This window comes from Scyliorhinus torazame, chromosome 2, assembly GCF_047496885.1.
Source record: "Scyliorhinus torazame isolate Kashiwa2021f chromosome 2, sScyTor2.1, whole genome shotgun sequence".
Lineage (NCBI taxonomy): Eukaryota > Metazoa > Chordata > Chondrichthyes > Carcharhiniformes > Scyliorhinidae > Scyliorhinus > Scyliorhinus torazame.
The window spans coordinates 398,902,069-398,917,055 of record NC_092708.1 but is presented as its reverse complement, the minus strand read 5'-3'; the positions used below and the strand labels follow the sequence as shown (position 1 = coordinate 398,917,055).

The 14,987-nt window shown below is 48.1% G+C and overlaps 1 protein-coding gene across 1 annotated transcript in view; it reads right to left on the bottom strand.

Annotated features, from left to right (window-relative positions):
* LOC140406230 (sterile alpha motif domain-containing protein 15-like) overlaps positions 1-14,987 on the bottom strand; it is a 46,232-nt gene that overhangs the window by 26,408 nt on the left and 4,837 nt on the right. Inside the window, exon 2 of the mRNA XM_072494363.1 lies at positions 1,485-1,583. Coding sequence (XP_072350464.1) covers positions 1,485-1,583 — 99 coding nt within the window. The remainder of the gene's footprint in view (positions 1-1,484; positions 1,584-14,987) is intronic.

Genomic DNA, 14,987 nt, shown 5'->3' with positions numbered 1-14,987 from the left:
CCCCTCCTCCCCCCATCACCACCTGTGGAAGAGAGAAAAGTTACCACATCGCAGGATTAGTATATAAAACTCCTCTTTCCCCCCTTTTTAACCCCCCTCTTCGCCCCCATTCGCCCCACCACTTTGTTCAAACGTTCTTTTTAATAACCCGCTCATTCCAGTTTTTCTTCCACAATAAAAGTCCACGCTTCATCCGCCGTCTCAAAGTAGTGGTGCCTCCCTCGATATGTGACCCACAGTCTTGCCGGTTGCAGCATTCCAAATTTTATCTTCTTTTTATGAAGCACCGCCTTGGCCCGATTAAAGCTCGCCCTCCTTCTCGCCACCTCCGCACTCCAGTCTTGATAAACGCGGATCACCGCGTTCTCCCATTTACTGCTCCGAGTTTTCTTTGCCCATCTAAGGACCAATTCTCTATCCTTAAAACGGAGGAATCTCACCACTATGGCTCTGGGAATTTCTCCTGCTCTCGGTCCTCGCGCCATCACTCGGTATGCTCGCTCCACCTCCAACGGACCCGCCGGGGCCTCCGCTCCCATTAACGAGTGCAGCATCGTGCTCACATATGCCCCGACGTCCGCTCCCTCCGCACCTTCAGGAAGACCAAGAATCCTCAGGTTGTTCCTCCTTGCGTTCTCCAGTGCCTCCAACCTTTCCACACATCGTTTCTGATGTGCCTCATGCGTCTCCGTCTTCACCACCAGGCCCTGTATGTCGTCCTCATTCTCGGCTGCCTTTGCCTTCACGACCCGAAGCTCCCGCTCCTGGGTCTTTTGTTCCTCCTTTAGCCCTTCGATCGCCTGTAGTATCGGGGCCAACAGCTCTTTCTTCATTTCCTTTTTGAGCTCTTCCACACAGCATTTCAAGAACTCTTGTTGTTCAGGGCCCCATGTTAAACTGCCACCTTCCGACGCCATCTTGGTTTTTGCTTGCCTTCCTTGCCGCTGTTCTAAAGGATCCACTGCAATCCGGCCACTTTCTCCTCCTTTTTTCATCCGTATCCAGGGGGGATTCCCTTCTGGTTTACCGCACAGTGTTTTTAGCCATCAAAATTGCCGTTGGGGCTCCTATCAAGAGCCCAAAAGTCCGTTTCACCGGGAGCTGCCGAAACGTGCGACTCAGCTGGTCATCGCCGCACCCGGAAGTGATGTTGGAATTTCTAACGGCAATACAAACATATGGACAGAGCATATGACTTTAAAATGAACATCAGCGGGAGACGGACAAGTAATATCTTAAATCAAAAACAGAAAATACCGGTCAGTCTCAGCAGGTCTGACAGCATCTGCGGAGAGAAAAGGGAGCTAACATTTTGAGTCTGGATGACTCTTTGTCAAAGTTACAGTCAGGCTGGAATCGCTGGCTCCCTTCTCTCTCCACAGATGCTGTCAGACCTGCTGAGATTGTCCTGTATTTTCTGTTTTTGTTTCCGATTCCAGCATCCGCAATAATTTGCTCTTAAGTCGATAAATCAGCTGACTGACCTTCATGTGTTCAAAGTCTGTGATTCCCAAATGGGGTAGGGTGGAGCAGTTGATAAAAATGAGTTTCCTGCCAGTGATTCTGTTTGATATAAAACACTCCTGGAATAAGGAACAGGAAAAAAAAAAAAAATTACACAAGGGTTAATTTTGTTTGGGAATGGGGAATGGAGAGGATGGGTGAGACTGGGCTGCTGGGTCATTCAGTAATAGCTGGAAAAAGGTGAAGGTTGGTAATCAGAATTGCAAATGACCCAGGTTTCTCTGGGGGTATTCAGTCAGTGAATTATCCAGGAGCATATTTGTCCAGGAGTACATTTGCTGGCTACATATTTACCTGGAGCATTTAGTTGCCATATTCTCCATGGGATATTTAGTCTGTATATTTTCCAAAGAGAATATTTTCATGGGGTATATTTAACCAAGAGTTAAATTTGGTTTACTGGGATATAATTTCTGGGGAGAATGTGTGCTGAGAGAAATTTAGTAAGATTATCCACCTGTGTATAAATTTGCTCAGGATGTATTTGGCTATATATTTTCTCAAAATATATTTTTCCAATTGTGTATATTTGCTTGTAAGTGCAAAACCTGTGCCTTTTTGCCTGGGTGTATCTTTTACCAGGTGTATGTTTCCATGGAAGTATATTTTCCTCAATATTTTCACCAATATGTATTTGCACTGGTATATTTACTCTGGTGTATATTTCCCATAAATATATTTCCCTAGGAGTATATTTGCTCTGACATATCATTACCCTGAGTATATTTACCCAGTTGTATATTTTACATACAGTATATTTGCCTGGAATATCATTGTCCGGTGTGCATTTCCTCAGGTGTATATTTCCTAGGGTATATATTTGTTCAATATATATTCCCTGGGTATATTTGCCAGAGAGTATGATTATGTAGTTGTATGTTTGCTCAATTATTTGTCTGGATGTATATAGACAGCCTAGTTGTATACTTTGCCAAGTGTATCTGTCCAGTGTGTATTGTCCAGATGTACATTTGCCTCGGTATAAAGCCTATCCCAGAGTGTACTGGTCTGGTGTATATTTTCCCAGGCACATATTTGACTAGATTTATCTCTGCTGATGCATATATTATTAGCTGCATGTATATATGGGTGTATATCTGACCGAGTATATATTTGTCCAGGTATATATATCTGCCCAAGTGTATATTTACCCATGTCTAAATTTGCTGTGCATATATCTGTCTGGGTGGAGATCTTCCAGAGTCTACATCTGTCCATATGTATATTCGCCCTGGTGATATCTGAATGGCTACGTATTTGTCTGGACGGAACGGTAGTTGGGCAGAACGGTAGCACTGTTGCTTCACAGCTCCAGGGTCCCAGGTTTGAATCCCGGCTTGGGTCACTGTCTGTGCGGAGTCTGCACATCCTCCCCGTGTGTGCGTGGGTTTCCTCCGGGTGCTCCAGTTTCCTCCCACAGTCCAAAGATGTGCAGGTTGGGTGGATTGGCCATGATAAATTGCCCTTAGTGTCCAAAAAGGTTAGATGGGGTTACTAGGTTACGGAGATAGGGTGGAGATGTGGGCTTAGATAGGGTGCTCTTTCCAAGGGCCGGTGCAGACTCGATGGGCCGAACGATCTCCTTCTGCACTGTAAATTCTATGATCTCCCTGTATGCATATTTACCCACATACCAATTTGGCCTTGGATATAGCTGCCCAGATATATTTCTGCCCAGGTTGGTGTTAGTTAGATATCGGCCCCATGGGTGGATATCTGTCATGTAGAGATCATTCCCAGTGGATATCTGCCATGTAGAGATCATTCCCAGTGGATATCTGCCCTATGCCTATTTGCATTGATGTATGGCTACCTGGGTGAATATTTGCCCTGGTTGATATCTTCCTGGGCACAAAGCATCCCTGAAAAGGTAAAATATCCCATTCTGTGACTGACCAAAATGGTTTATTCAGGAAGGCATTGTGGAGATCTACCATGCGGTTCAAGTGCAGTCTCGCATACCATTTCAAACTCGGTAGAAATTTGACTTGCACTTCTCAGATGCGAAGTAAGAATCTTTTATTGCCTCTACTGATTACAATTGAGAGAAACTTCAATCTATTCTCAATAAAGCATTGCCAGCAAAAGACTTAAAGAGAAGTAATTAGTAAAACAATTTTAACTTTCAAAAATAATACAGAAATGGTTTCTTGCTTAAGGAAAAGACAGCTTGCGCAGACTTCAAGAGTTTTAGAAGGGAAAATAGGAAAATAAGGATAGTGAATAGTCAAGTAAAAGTATAGATTGATCCAGATAGAAAATGGCTTCCTGAGCTTCTATGTTTAAGGAGAATGTTATCAGTCTAACTCCATTTGCCCCTACCCCTGCAATGTGCTGATTGGCTTGGATAGGTTTCAAATACATTTGGTTGGATGGTTAGCTGTCAATCATCAATGTGCAACATATATTCGGATATGGTGCAGTTGTAGGTTGTGTGTGTGTGTGTTGGAATGTGATATGTCCTCTTAATCAATTCTAGTTTTTGCTGGTTTATTGCTGACTGTGCTTCTATCTGAATTCTGAACAATGGCGTGTTCATGTAGTCATGGCGACCTTGGGTGAGCTGCATGGCTTTTGCTATTTAAAACAATGGTCAGTTTATGATATAAATGTTACATAAGCTCTAGCTCGTTTCTTTGAATGTTTCAGAGCCTGTGATTTGCCACTGCAAATTCTGCCAGCTGTGTAATTGTAATCGAAATTATCCTTTAAGTTATATGATGAAATCCATTTTAAACTGGGCTTTAGTTTTTACATTTAAATGTCTAAATCAATTACCCTTTTACCTATTAGAAATGGAATTTCCTTCAGGAATCAAACACATTAATTGGGAATGTGCAGAGGCATTAGAGGGAGGGCACAAACTTCCAAACACCCCATCCACCCAATCTTTAAAGGACCACCCACCCCACACATGTTAGAGATTTGCATTAGACTTCTCATCAATTTCAGAACCCATGGAACCAGAGTTGAAGCAAGTCATCCTCCAACCCGAGGGACTGCCCAGGAAGAAGGGCATATCTGCCATGTGGATATATGCCTGGGTGTATATTTGCTCCAATGGATATCTCTGCTCAGTCAATTACTGCCTGCCTAGATATCGGCCCCAGTGGGTATTTGTATGGGTGGATATCTGCCGTCTGGATATCACCCCCACTGTACATCTTCCCCAGTGGCTATCACCCCCACTGTACATCTTCCCCAGTGGCTATCACCCCCAGTGAATATCTGCCCCAGTGGATATACAGCTATACAGCGAGAGGACACCTCAGAGGGCAGTGAGGCTATATGGGTAGAGATCAGGAATAAGAAGGGTGCAGTCACAATGTTGGGGGTATACTACAGGCCTCCCAACAGCCAGCGGGAGATAGAGGAGCAGATAGGTAGACAGATTTTGGAAAAGAGTAAAAACAACAGGGTTGTGGTGATGGGAGACTTCAACTTCCCCAATATTGACTGGGACTCACTTAGTGCCAGGGGCTTAGACGGGGCAGAGTTTGTAAGGAGCATCCAGGAGGGCTTCTTAAAACAATATGTAAACAGTCCAACTAGGGAAGAGGCGGTACTGGACCTGGTATTGGGGAATGAGCCCGGCCAGGTGGTAGATGTTTCAGTAGGGGAGCATTTCGGTAACAGTGACCACAATTCAGTAAGTTTTAAAGTACTGGTGGACAAGGATAAGAGTGGTCCGAGGATGAATGTGCTAAATTGGGGGAAGGCTAATTATAACAATATTAGGCGGGAACTGAAGAGCATAGATTGGGGGCGGATGTTTGAGGGCAAATCAACATCTGACATGTGGGAGGCTTTCAAGTGTCAGTTGATAGGAATACAGGACAGGCATGTTCCTGTGAGGAAGAAAGACAAATACGGCAATTTTCGGGAACCTTGGATGACGAATGATATTGTAGGCCTCGTCAAAAAGAAAAAGGAGGCATTTGTCAGGGCTAAAAGGCTGGGAACAGACGAAGCCTGTGTGGCATATAAGGAAAGTAGGAAGGAACTTAAGCAGGGAGTCAGGAGGGCTAGAAGGGGTCATGAAAAGTCATTGGCAAATAGGGTTAAGGAAAATCCCAAGGCTTTTTACACTTACATAAAAAGCAAGAGGGTAGCCAGGGAAAGGGTTGGCCCACTGAAGGATAGGCAAGGGAATCTATGTGTGGAGCCAGAGGAAATGGGCGAGGTACTAAATGAATACTTTGCATCAGTATTCACCAAAGAGAAGGAATTGGTAGATGTTGAGTCTGGAGAAGGGGGTGTAGATAGCCTGGGTCACATTGTGATCCAAAAAGACGAGGTGTTGGGTGTCTTAAAAAATATTAAGGTAGATAAGTCCCCAGGGCCGGATGGGATCTACCCCAGAATACTGAAGGAGGCTGGAGAGGAAATTGCTGAGGCCTTGACAGAAATCTTTGGATCCTCGCTGTCTTCAGGGGATGTCCCGGAGGACTGGAGAATAGCCAATGTTGTTCCTCTGTTTAAGAAGGGTGGCAGGGATAATCCCGGGAACTACAGGCCGGTGAGCCTTACTTCAGTGGTAGGGAAATTACTGGAGAGAATTCTTCGAGACAGGATCTACTCCCATTTGGAAGCAAATGGACGTATTAGTGAGAGGCAGCACGGTTTTGTGAAGGGGAGGTCGTGTCTCACTAACTTGATCGAGTTTTTCGAGGAGGTCACTAAGATGATTGATGCAGGTAGGGCAGTAGATGTTGTCTATATGGACTTCAGTAAGGCCTTTGACAAGGTCCCTCATGGTAGACTAGTACAAAAGGTGAAGTCACACGGGATCAGGGGTGAACTGGCAAGGTGGATACAGAACTGGCTAGGCCATAGAAGGCAGAGGGTAGCAATGGAGGGATGCTTTTCTAATTGGAGGGCTGTGACCAGTGGTGTTCCACAGGGATCAGTGCTGGGACCTTTGCTCTTTGTAGTATATATAAATGATTTGGAGGAAAATGTAACTGGTCTGATTAGTAAGTTTGCAGACGACACAAAGGTTGGTGGAATTGCGGATAGCGATGAGGACTGTCTGAGGATACAGCAGGATTTAGATTGTCTGGAGACTTGGGCGGAGAGATGGCAGATGGAGTTTAACCTGGACAAATGTGAGGTAATGCATTTTGGAAGGGCTAATGCAGGTAGGGAATATACAGTGAATGGTAGAACCCTCAAGAGTATTGAAAGTCAAAGAGATCTAGGAGTACAGGTCCACAGATCACTGAAAGGGGCTACACAGGTGGAGAAGGTAGTCAAGAAGGCATACGGCATGCTTGCCTTCATTGGCCGGGGCATTGAGTATAAGAATTGGCAAGTCATGTTGCAGCTGTATAGAACCTTAGTTAGGCCACACTTGGAGTATAGTGTTCAATTCTGGTCGCCACACTACCAGAAGGATGTGGAGGCTTTAGAGAGGGTGCAGAAGAGATTTACCAGAATGTTGCCTGGTATGGAGGGCATAAGCTATGAGGAGCGATTGAATAAACTCGGTTTGTTCTCACTGGAACGAAGGAGGTTGAGGGGCGACCTGATAGAGGTATACAAAATTATGAGGGGCATAGACAGAGTGGATAGTCAGAGGCTTTTCCCCAGGGTAGAGGGGTCAATTACTAGGGGGCATAGGTTTAAGGTGAGAGGGGCAAAGTTTAGAGTAGATGTACGAGGCAAGTTTTTTACGCAGAGGGTAGTGGGTGCCTGGAACTCACTACCGGAGGAGGTAGTGGAGGCAGGGACGATAGGGACATTTAAGGGGCATCTTGACAAATATATGAATAGGATGGGAATAGAAGGATACGGACCCAGGAAGTGTAGAAGATTGTAGTTTAGTCGGGCAGTATGGTCGGCACGGGCTTGGAGGGCCGAAGGGCCTGTTCCTGTGCTGTACATTTCTTTGTTCTTTGTTCTTTGATATCTGCCAATTTGCCCCAATGGATATCTGCCAATTTGCCCCAGTGAATATCTGCCTGTCTGCCCCAGTGGATATCCGCCTGTCTGCCCCACGGGATACCTGCCCCACTAGATACCTGCCCCACTAGATACCTGCCCCACTAGATACCTGCCCCACTAGATACCTGCCCCACTAGATACCTGCCCCACTAGATACCTGCCCCACTAGATACCTGCCCCACTAGATACCTGCCCCACTAGATACCTGCCCCACTAGATACCTGCCCCACTAGATACCTGCCCCACTAGATACCTGCCCCACTGGATATTTCACCCAATGGATATCTGCCTATCTGCTCCAGTGGATATCTGCCCCACTGGATATCTGCTCCAGTGGATATCTGCCTATCTGCTCCAGTGGTCACCTGCCCCAGTGGATATCTGCCTATCTACTCCAGTGGATATCTGCCTATCTGCCCCACTGGATATCTGCTTATCTGCCCCACTGGATATCTGCCTATCTGCCCCACTGGATATCTGCCTATCTGCCCCACTGGATATCTGCCTATCTGCCCCACTGGATATCTGCCTATCTGCCCCACTGGATATCTGCCTATCTGCCCCACTGGATATCTGCCTATCTGCCCCACTGGATATCTGCCTATCTGCCCCAGTGGATATCTGCCCCAGTGGATATCTGCCTAGCTGCTCCAGTGGATATCAGCCTAGCTGCTCCAGTGGATATCTGCTTATCTGCCTCAGTGGATATCTACCTATCTGCCCCACTGGATATCTGCCAATCTGCCCCAGTGGGTATCCACTCCAGGTTTGCACTGAGTGCTGAATTTGATGCATTTGTGTGCTATAGTGAGAGTTTGGTGACTGAGGGAGTGCTGAATTCGGTGCATTTGAGTGCTATAGTGAGAGTTTGGTGACTGAGGGAGTGCTGAATTCGGTGCATTTGAGTGCTATACTGAGAGTTTGGTGACCGAGGGAGTATAAGGCTTCATTCTTATCTAAAGTCTAGTCTTTCTTTTATTTAGTTAATTAACTTAAAAGTTGCTGTTTGGTTTAGAAGAAGGTGAATTTTCAATCAGCTTTAAACAAAGGTTCTACTTGTAGGTACTTGCAGCTGGAACTTGTTAATTAGTTAATTGGATTAGGCCAGTTTTCAGAGGCTAGATTCATAGTATAAAAGTGATCCCCTACAGTGCAGACTTTGTTTGCACTGAGTGCTGAATTTGGTGCATTTGAGTGCGATAGTGAGAGTTTGGTGACTGAGGGAGTTAGGCGAGGAGGGAGTAAGGTGCTCCTTTCATTTTGTTTCCTACATTTCCGCAAAGAGCGAGAAGGGAGCCAGTAGTTTACAGAGAGTGCAGCTGACTGGGAGCAGAGTCGGAGGGCGGAGGTCCAGTTGGTCCACAGGGCATCTATATTCTTCAAGGTAAGAGGGGATGGAGGCTAGGCCAGTTGCATGCTCCTCCTGTAGGATGTGGGTGGTGAGGGATACCACCGGTGTCCCCGCTGACTAGACCTGCGGGAAGTGCACCCAACTCCAGCTCCTCAGAGACTGTGTTAGGGAACTGGAGCTGAAGCTGGATTAACTCCGGATCATCCGGGAGGCAGAGGGGGTGGTAGAGAAGAGTTACAGGGAGGTAACCACACCCAAGGTACAGTACAAGAGTAGCTGGGTTACAGTCAGGGGAAAGAAAACAAACAGGCAGAAAGTGCAGGGATTCCTCGTGGCCATTCCCCTTCAAAACAAGTATACCGTTTCCCTTCAAAACAAGTATACCGTTTTGGATGCTGTTGGGGGTGGGGGGGGGGGGGGGGGGGGGGGGGAGAAAGATGATCTACCGGGGGAAGGCCCTAGCGGCCAGGTCTCTGGCACTGAGTCTGGCTCTGGGGCTCAGAAGGGAAGGGAGGAGAATAGAAAAGCAATAGTAGTAGGAGATTCAATGGTTAGGGGAATAGATAGGAGATTCTGTGGTCGCGAGTGAGACTCCCGGAAGGTATGTTGCCTCCCGGGTGCCAGGGCCAGGGATGTCTCGGATCATATCTTCAGGATCCTTAAGGGGGAGGGGGAGCAGCCAGAAGTCGTGGTGCACATTGGCACCAACGACGTAGGTAGGAAAAGGGGTGTGGAGGTAATAAACGAGTTTAGGGAGTTAGGCTGGAAGTTAAAAGCGAGGACAGACAGAGTTGTCATCTCTGGTTTGTTGCCGGTGCCACGTGATAGCGAGGCTAGAAATAGGGAGAAGTGCAGCTGAACACGTGGCTGCAGAAATGGTGTAGGAGGGAGGGCTTCAGGTATTTGGATAATTGGAGCACATTCTGGGGAAGGTGGGACCTGTACAAGCAGGACGGGTTGCATCTGAACCAGAGGGGCACCAATATCCTGGGAGGGAGGTTTTCTAGTACTCTTTGGGAGGGTTTAAACTAATTTGGCTGGGGAATGGGAACCGGGTTTGTAGTCCAGCAACTAAGCTAGCCGATATTCAGGACGCCAAAGCATGTAGTGAGGCAGTGGGGAAGGGAACACTGACAAAAGAGAGTACTTGCAGGCACGGAGATGGGTTGAAGTGTGTATACTTCAACGCAAGAAGCATCAGGAATAAGGTGGGTGAACTTAAGGCATGGATTGGTACTTGGGACTACGATGTGGTGACCATCACGGAAACTTGGATAGAAGAGGGGCAGAAATGGTTGTTGGAGGTCCCTGGTTATAGATGTTTCAATAAGATTAGGGAGGGTGATAAAAGAGGTGGGGGGGTGGCATTGTTAATTAGAGATAGTATAACAGCTGCAAAAAGGCAGTTCGAGGAGTATCTGCCTACTGAGGTAGTATGGGTTGAAGTCAGAAATAGGAAAGGAGCAGTCACCTTGTTAGGAGTTTTCTATAGGCCCCCCAATAGTAGCAGAGATGTGGAGGAACAGATTGGGAAACAGATTTTGGAAAGGTGCAGAAGTCACAGGGTAGTAGTCATGGATGACTTTAACTTCCCAAACATTGAGTGGAAACTCTTTAGATCAAATAGTTTGGATGGGGTGGTGTTTGTGCAGTGTGTCCAGGAAGCTTTTCTAACACAGTATGTAGATTGTCTGACCAGAGGGGAGGCAATATTGGATTTAGTACTTGGTAATGAACCAGGGCAAGTGATAGATTTGTTGGCGGGGGAGCATTTTGGAGATAGTGACCACAATTCTGTGACTTTCACTTTAGTAATGGAGAGGGATAGGTGCGTGCAACAGGGCAAGGTTTACAATTGGGGGAAGGGTAAATACGATGTTGTCAGACAAGAATTGAAGTGCATAAGTTGGGAACATAGGCTGTCAGGGAAGGACACAAAGAACAAACAAATGTACAGCACAGGAACAGGCCCTTCGGCCCTCCAAGCCCGTGCCGACCATGCTGCCCGACTAAACTACGATCTTCTACACTTCCTGGGTCCGTATCCCTCTATTCCCATCCTATTCATGTATTTGTCAAGATGCCCCTTAAATGTCACTATCGTCCCTGCTTCCACCACCTCCTCCGGTAGTGTGTTCCAGGCACCCACTACCCTCTGCGTAAAATGGTAGGTTTATGCAGAAAGTAAGGAGGCATGGGATAGTGGGAAATTTGGCCAGTTGGATAACGAACTGGCTAACCGATAGAAGTCAGAGTGGTGGTGGATGGCAAATATTCAGCCTGGATCTCAGTTACCAGTGGCGTACCGCAGGGATCAGTTCTGGGTCCTCTGCTGTTTGTGATTTTCATTAATGACTTCGATGAGGGAGTTGAAGGGTGGGTTAGTAAATTTGCAGACGATACGAAGATTGGTGGAGTTGTGGATAGTAAGGAGGGCTGTTGTCGGCTGCAAAGAGACATAGATAGGATGCAGAGCTGGGCTGAAAAGTGGCAGATGGAGTTTAACCCTGAAAAATGTGAGGTTGTCCATTTTGGAAGGACAAATATGAATGCGGAATACAGGGTTAACGGTAGAGTTCTTGGCAATGTGGAGGAGCAGAGAGATCTTGGGGTCTATGTTCATACATCTTTGAAAGTTGCCACTCAAGTGGATAGAGCTGTGAAGAAGGCCTATGGTGTGCTAGCGTTCATTAACAGAGGGATTGAATTTAAGAGCCGTGAGGTGATGATGCAGCTGTACAAAACTTTGGTAAGGCCACATTTGGAGTACTGTGTACAGTTCTGGTCGCCTCATTTTAGGAAGGATGTGGAAGCTTTGGAAAAGGTGCAAAGGAGATTTACCAGGATGTTGCCTGGAATGGAGAGTAGGTCTTACGAGGAAAGGTCGAGGGTGCTAGGCCTTTTCTCATTAGAACGGAGAAGGATGAGGGGCGACTTGATAGAGGTTTATAAGATGATCAGGGGAATAGATAGAGTAGACAGTCAGAGACTTTTTCCCCGGGTGGAACAAACCATTACAAGGGGACATAAATTTAAGGTGAATGGTGGAAGATATAGGGGGGGGGGGATGTCAGAGGTAGGTTCTTTACCCAGAGAGTAGTGGGGGCATGGAATGCACTGCCTGTGGAAGTAGTTGAGTCGGAAACATTAGGGACTTTCAAGCAGCTATTGGATAGGTACATGGATTACGGTAGAATGATATAGTGTAGATTAATTTGTTCTTAAGGGCAGCACGGTAGTATTGTGGATAGCACAATTGCTTCACAGCTCCAGGGTCCCAGGTTCGATTCCGGCTTGGGTCACTGTCTGTGCGGAGTCTGCACATCCTCCCAGTGTGTGTGTGGGCTTCCTCCGGGTGCTCCGGTTTCCTCCCACAGTCCAAAGATGTGCAGGGTAGGTGGATTGGCCATGATAAATTGCCTTTAATGTCCAAAATTGCCCTTGGTGTTGGGTGGAGGTGTTGACCTTGGGTAGGGTGCTCTTTCCAAGAGCCAGTGCAGACTCACCTGCTTCAAGAAGACCACCATCATACCGGTACCAAAGAAGAACCAGGCAACGTGCCTCAATGACTACCGACCAGTGGCCGACTTCAGTCGTAATGAAGTGCTTCGAGAGGTTGATCATGAAGCGCATCACCTCCATACTCCCAGAACGCCTTGATCCACTGCAATTCGCATACCGCTGCAACCGGTCCACATCAGACACCATTTCCCTGGTCCTACACTCATCCCTAGAGCATCTCAAAAACAAGGACTCCTACATCAGGCTCCTATTTACTGACTACAGCTCCGCCTTCAACACCATAATCCCAGCCAAGCTCATATCAAACCACCAAAACCTAGGACTTGGCTCCCCACTCTGCAACTGGATCCTCGATTTTCTGACCAACAGACCACAATCAGTAAGAATGAACAACACCTCCTCCACAATAGTCCTCAACACCGGGGCCCCGCAAGGCTGCATACTTAGCCCCCTACTCTACTCCCTGTCCACACACGACTGCGTGGCAAAATCTGTTCCAACTCCATCTACAAGTTTTCTGACGATACGACCATAGTGGGCCAGATCTCGAATAACGATGAGTCCGAATACAGGAGGGAGATAGAGAACCTAGTGGAGTGGTGTAGCGACAACAACCCCTCCCTCAATGCCAGCAAATCTAAAGAGCTGGTAATTGACTTCAGGAAGCAAAGTACTGTACACACCCCTGACAGCATCAACGGGGCCGAGGTGGAGATGGTTAGCAGTTTCAAATTCCTAGGGGTGCACACCTCCAAAAATCTGTCCTGGTCCACCCACGTCGACGCTACCACCAAGAAAGTACAACAGCACCTATACTTCCTCAGGAAACTAAGGAAATTCAGCATGTCCACATTGACTCTTACCAACTTTTACAGATGCACCATAGAAAGCATCCTATCAGGCTGCATCACAGCCTGGTATGGCAACTGCTTGGCCCAGGACCGCAGGAAACTTCAGAGAGTCGTGAACACCGCCCAGTCCATCACACAAACCTGCCTCCCATCCATTGACTCCATCTACGCCTTCTCCCAATGTCTGCATGGGTTTCCTCCAGGTGCTCCGGTTTCCTCCCACAGTCCAAAGATGTGCAGGTTAGGTGGATTGGCCATGCTAAATTGCCCTTAGTGTTGGTTGAATGGGGTTGCTGGGTTATGGGGATAGGGTGGTGTGGGCTTCGGTAGGGTGCTCTTTCCAAGAGCTGGTGCAGACTCGATGGGTCGAATGGCCTCCTTCTGCACTGTAAATTCTATGAAAAAAGAAGTGTGAGGTGGGGGCGGCTGGTTAGAGGGTCCTCCCCATGTAAAGCAATGTCAGAAAGGGGTTTGATGGACCCAAGCAGAAAAGCAGTCGGATTGATATGTTGGAAACACTTGGGAATAATAATAACCTTTATTGTCACAAGTAGGCTTACATTAACACTGCAATGAAGTTACTGTGAAAGTCCCCTAGTCACCACATTCCGGCGACCAGGGTACACAGAGAGAGAATTCAGAATGTCCAATTCACCAAACAGTGTGGGCCGAGATTCTCTGGCCCCCGCCGGGTCGGAGAATCCCCGGGGGGCAGACGCGAATCCCACCCCGCCTCAACGACGCCGGCTGCCCTATTCTCTGGCACCGTTTTTCGGGGGCCGGCGGGATTCCCGCCACGCCGCTCGTGGGCCATTGACAGCGGCCCCCCCGGCGATTCTCCGGGCCCGGTGGACGTCCAGTTTTGGCCAGTCCCGCCGGTGTGAATTACTCACCTCACACACGGTGGGACCTGGCAGGTAAGTGTGCGGGGGAGGTGCAAGGGGGGGGCGCGGGGGGATCTGACCCGGGGGGGGGCCTCCACAGTGGCCTGGCCCGCGATCTGGGCCTACCGATCCTGCGGGCGGACTGTTTCCCTGGGGGCCTTCTTTCCTCCGCGCCGGGCACCTGTAGGGCTCTGCCATATCGCCCGGGGGCCGGCGCGGAGAAGAGAACCCCCACGCTTGCTTGGAAATACGCCGGCCAGTCTGCGCATGCACAGAAATACACCGTCCGGTCCGCGCATGCGCGAGATTATGCTGGCCATTCCGCGCATGTGCGAACTCGCGCCGATCCTTCTACGCCGGCTGGAGTGGCGCCAACGACTCCGGCGGCAACCTAACCCCCGAAGGTTTGGAGAATTCCTCAATTTCGGGGGCTGTTGGCCCCAGTTTTCCCGCCGGCATGGTCCCCAGGAGGGAGAATCCCGCCGCACGTCTTTCGGGACTTTTGGGAGGAAACCGGAGCACCCGGAGGAAACCCACGCAGACACGGGGAGAACGTGCAGACTCCGCACAGACAGTGACTCAAGCCGGGAATCGAATCTGGGACCTTGGAGCTGTGAAGCAACAGTGCTAACCACTGCGCTACCGTGTAGAGTTACGAGTTGTTGAGGGTGAAAGACAGATTTGAAAAAGAGAGGGGTGATCAATGAGCTCCAATCCAGACAGGAGGGAGCCGCGCACGGTCAGCGGTCACACTTGATGCCTTGTCTCCAGGACTGGAGAGGGGACTGTCACCTCAGAGTTTACGATCCGGGGAACCACAAACATAAACAAAACAAAGGAGTACGCAGAACTAGAAATAGTTTAAGGTCAAGTAATCTGATTCCACACACCAGAATGCGGAGTATGGGA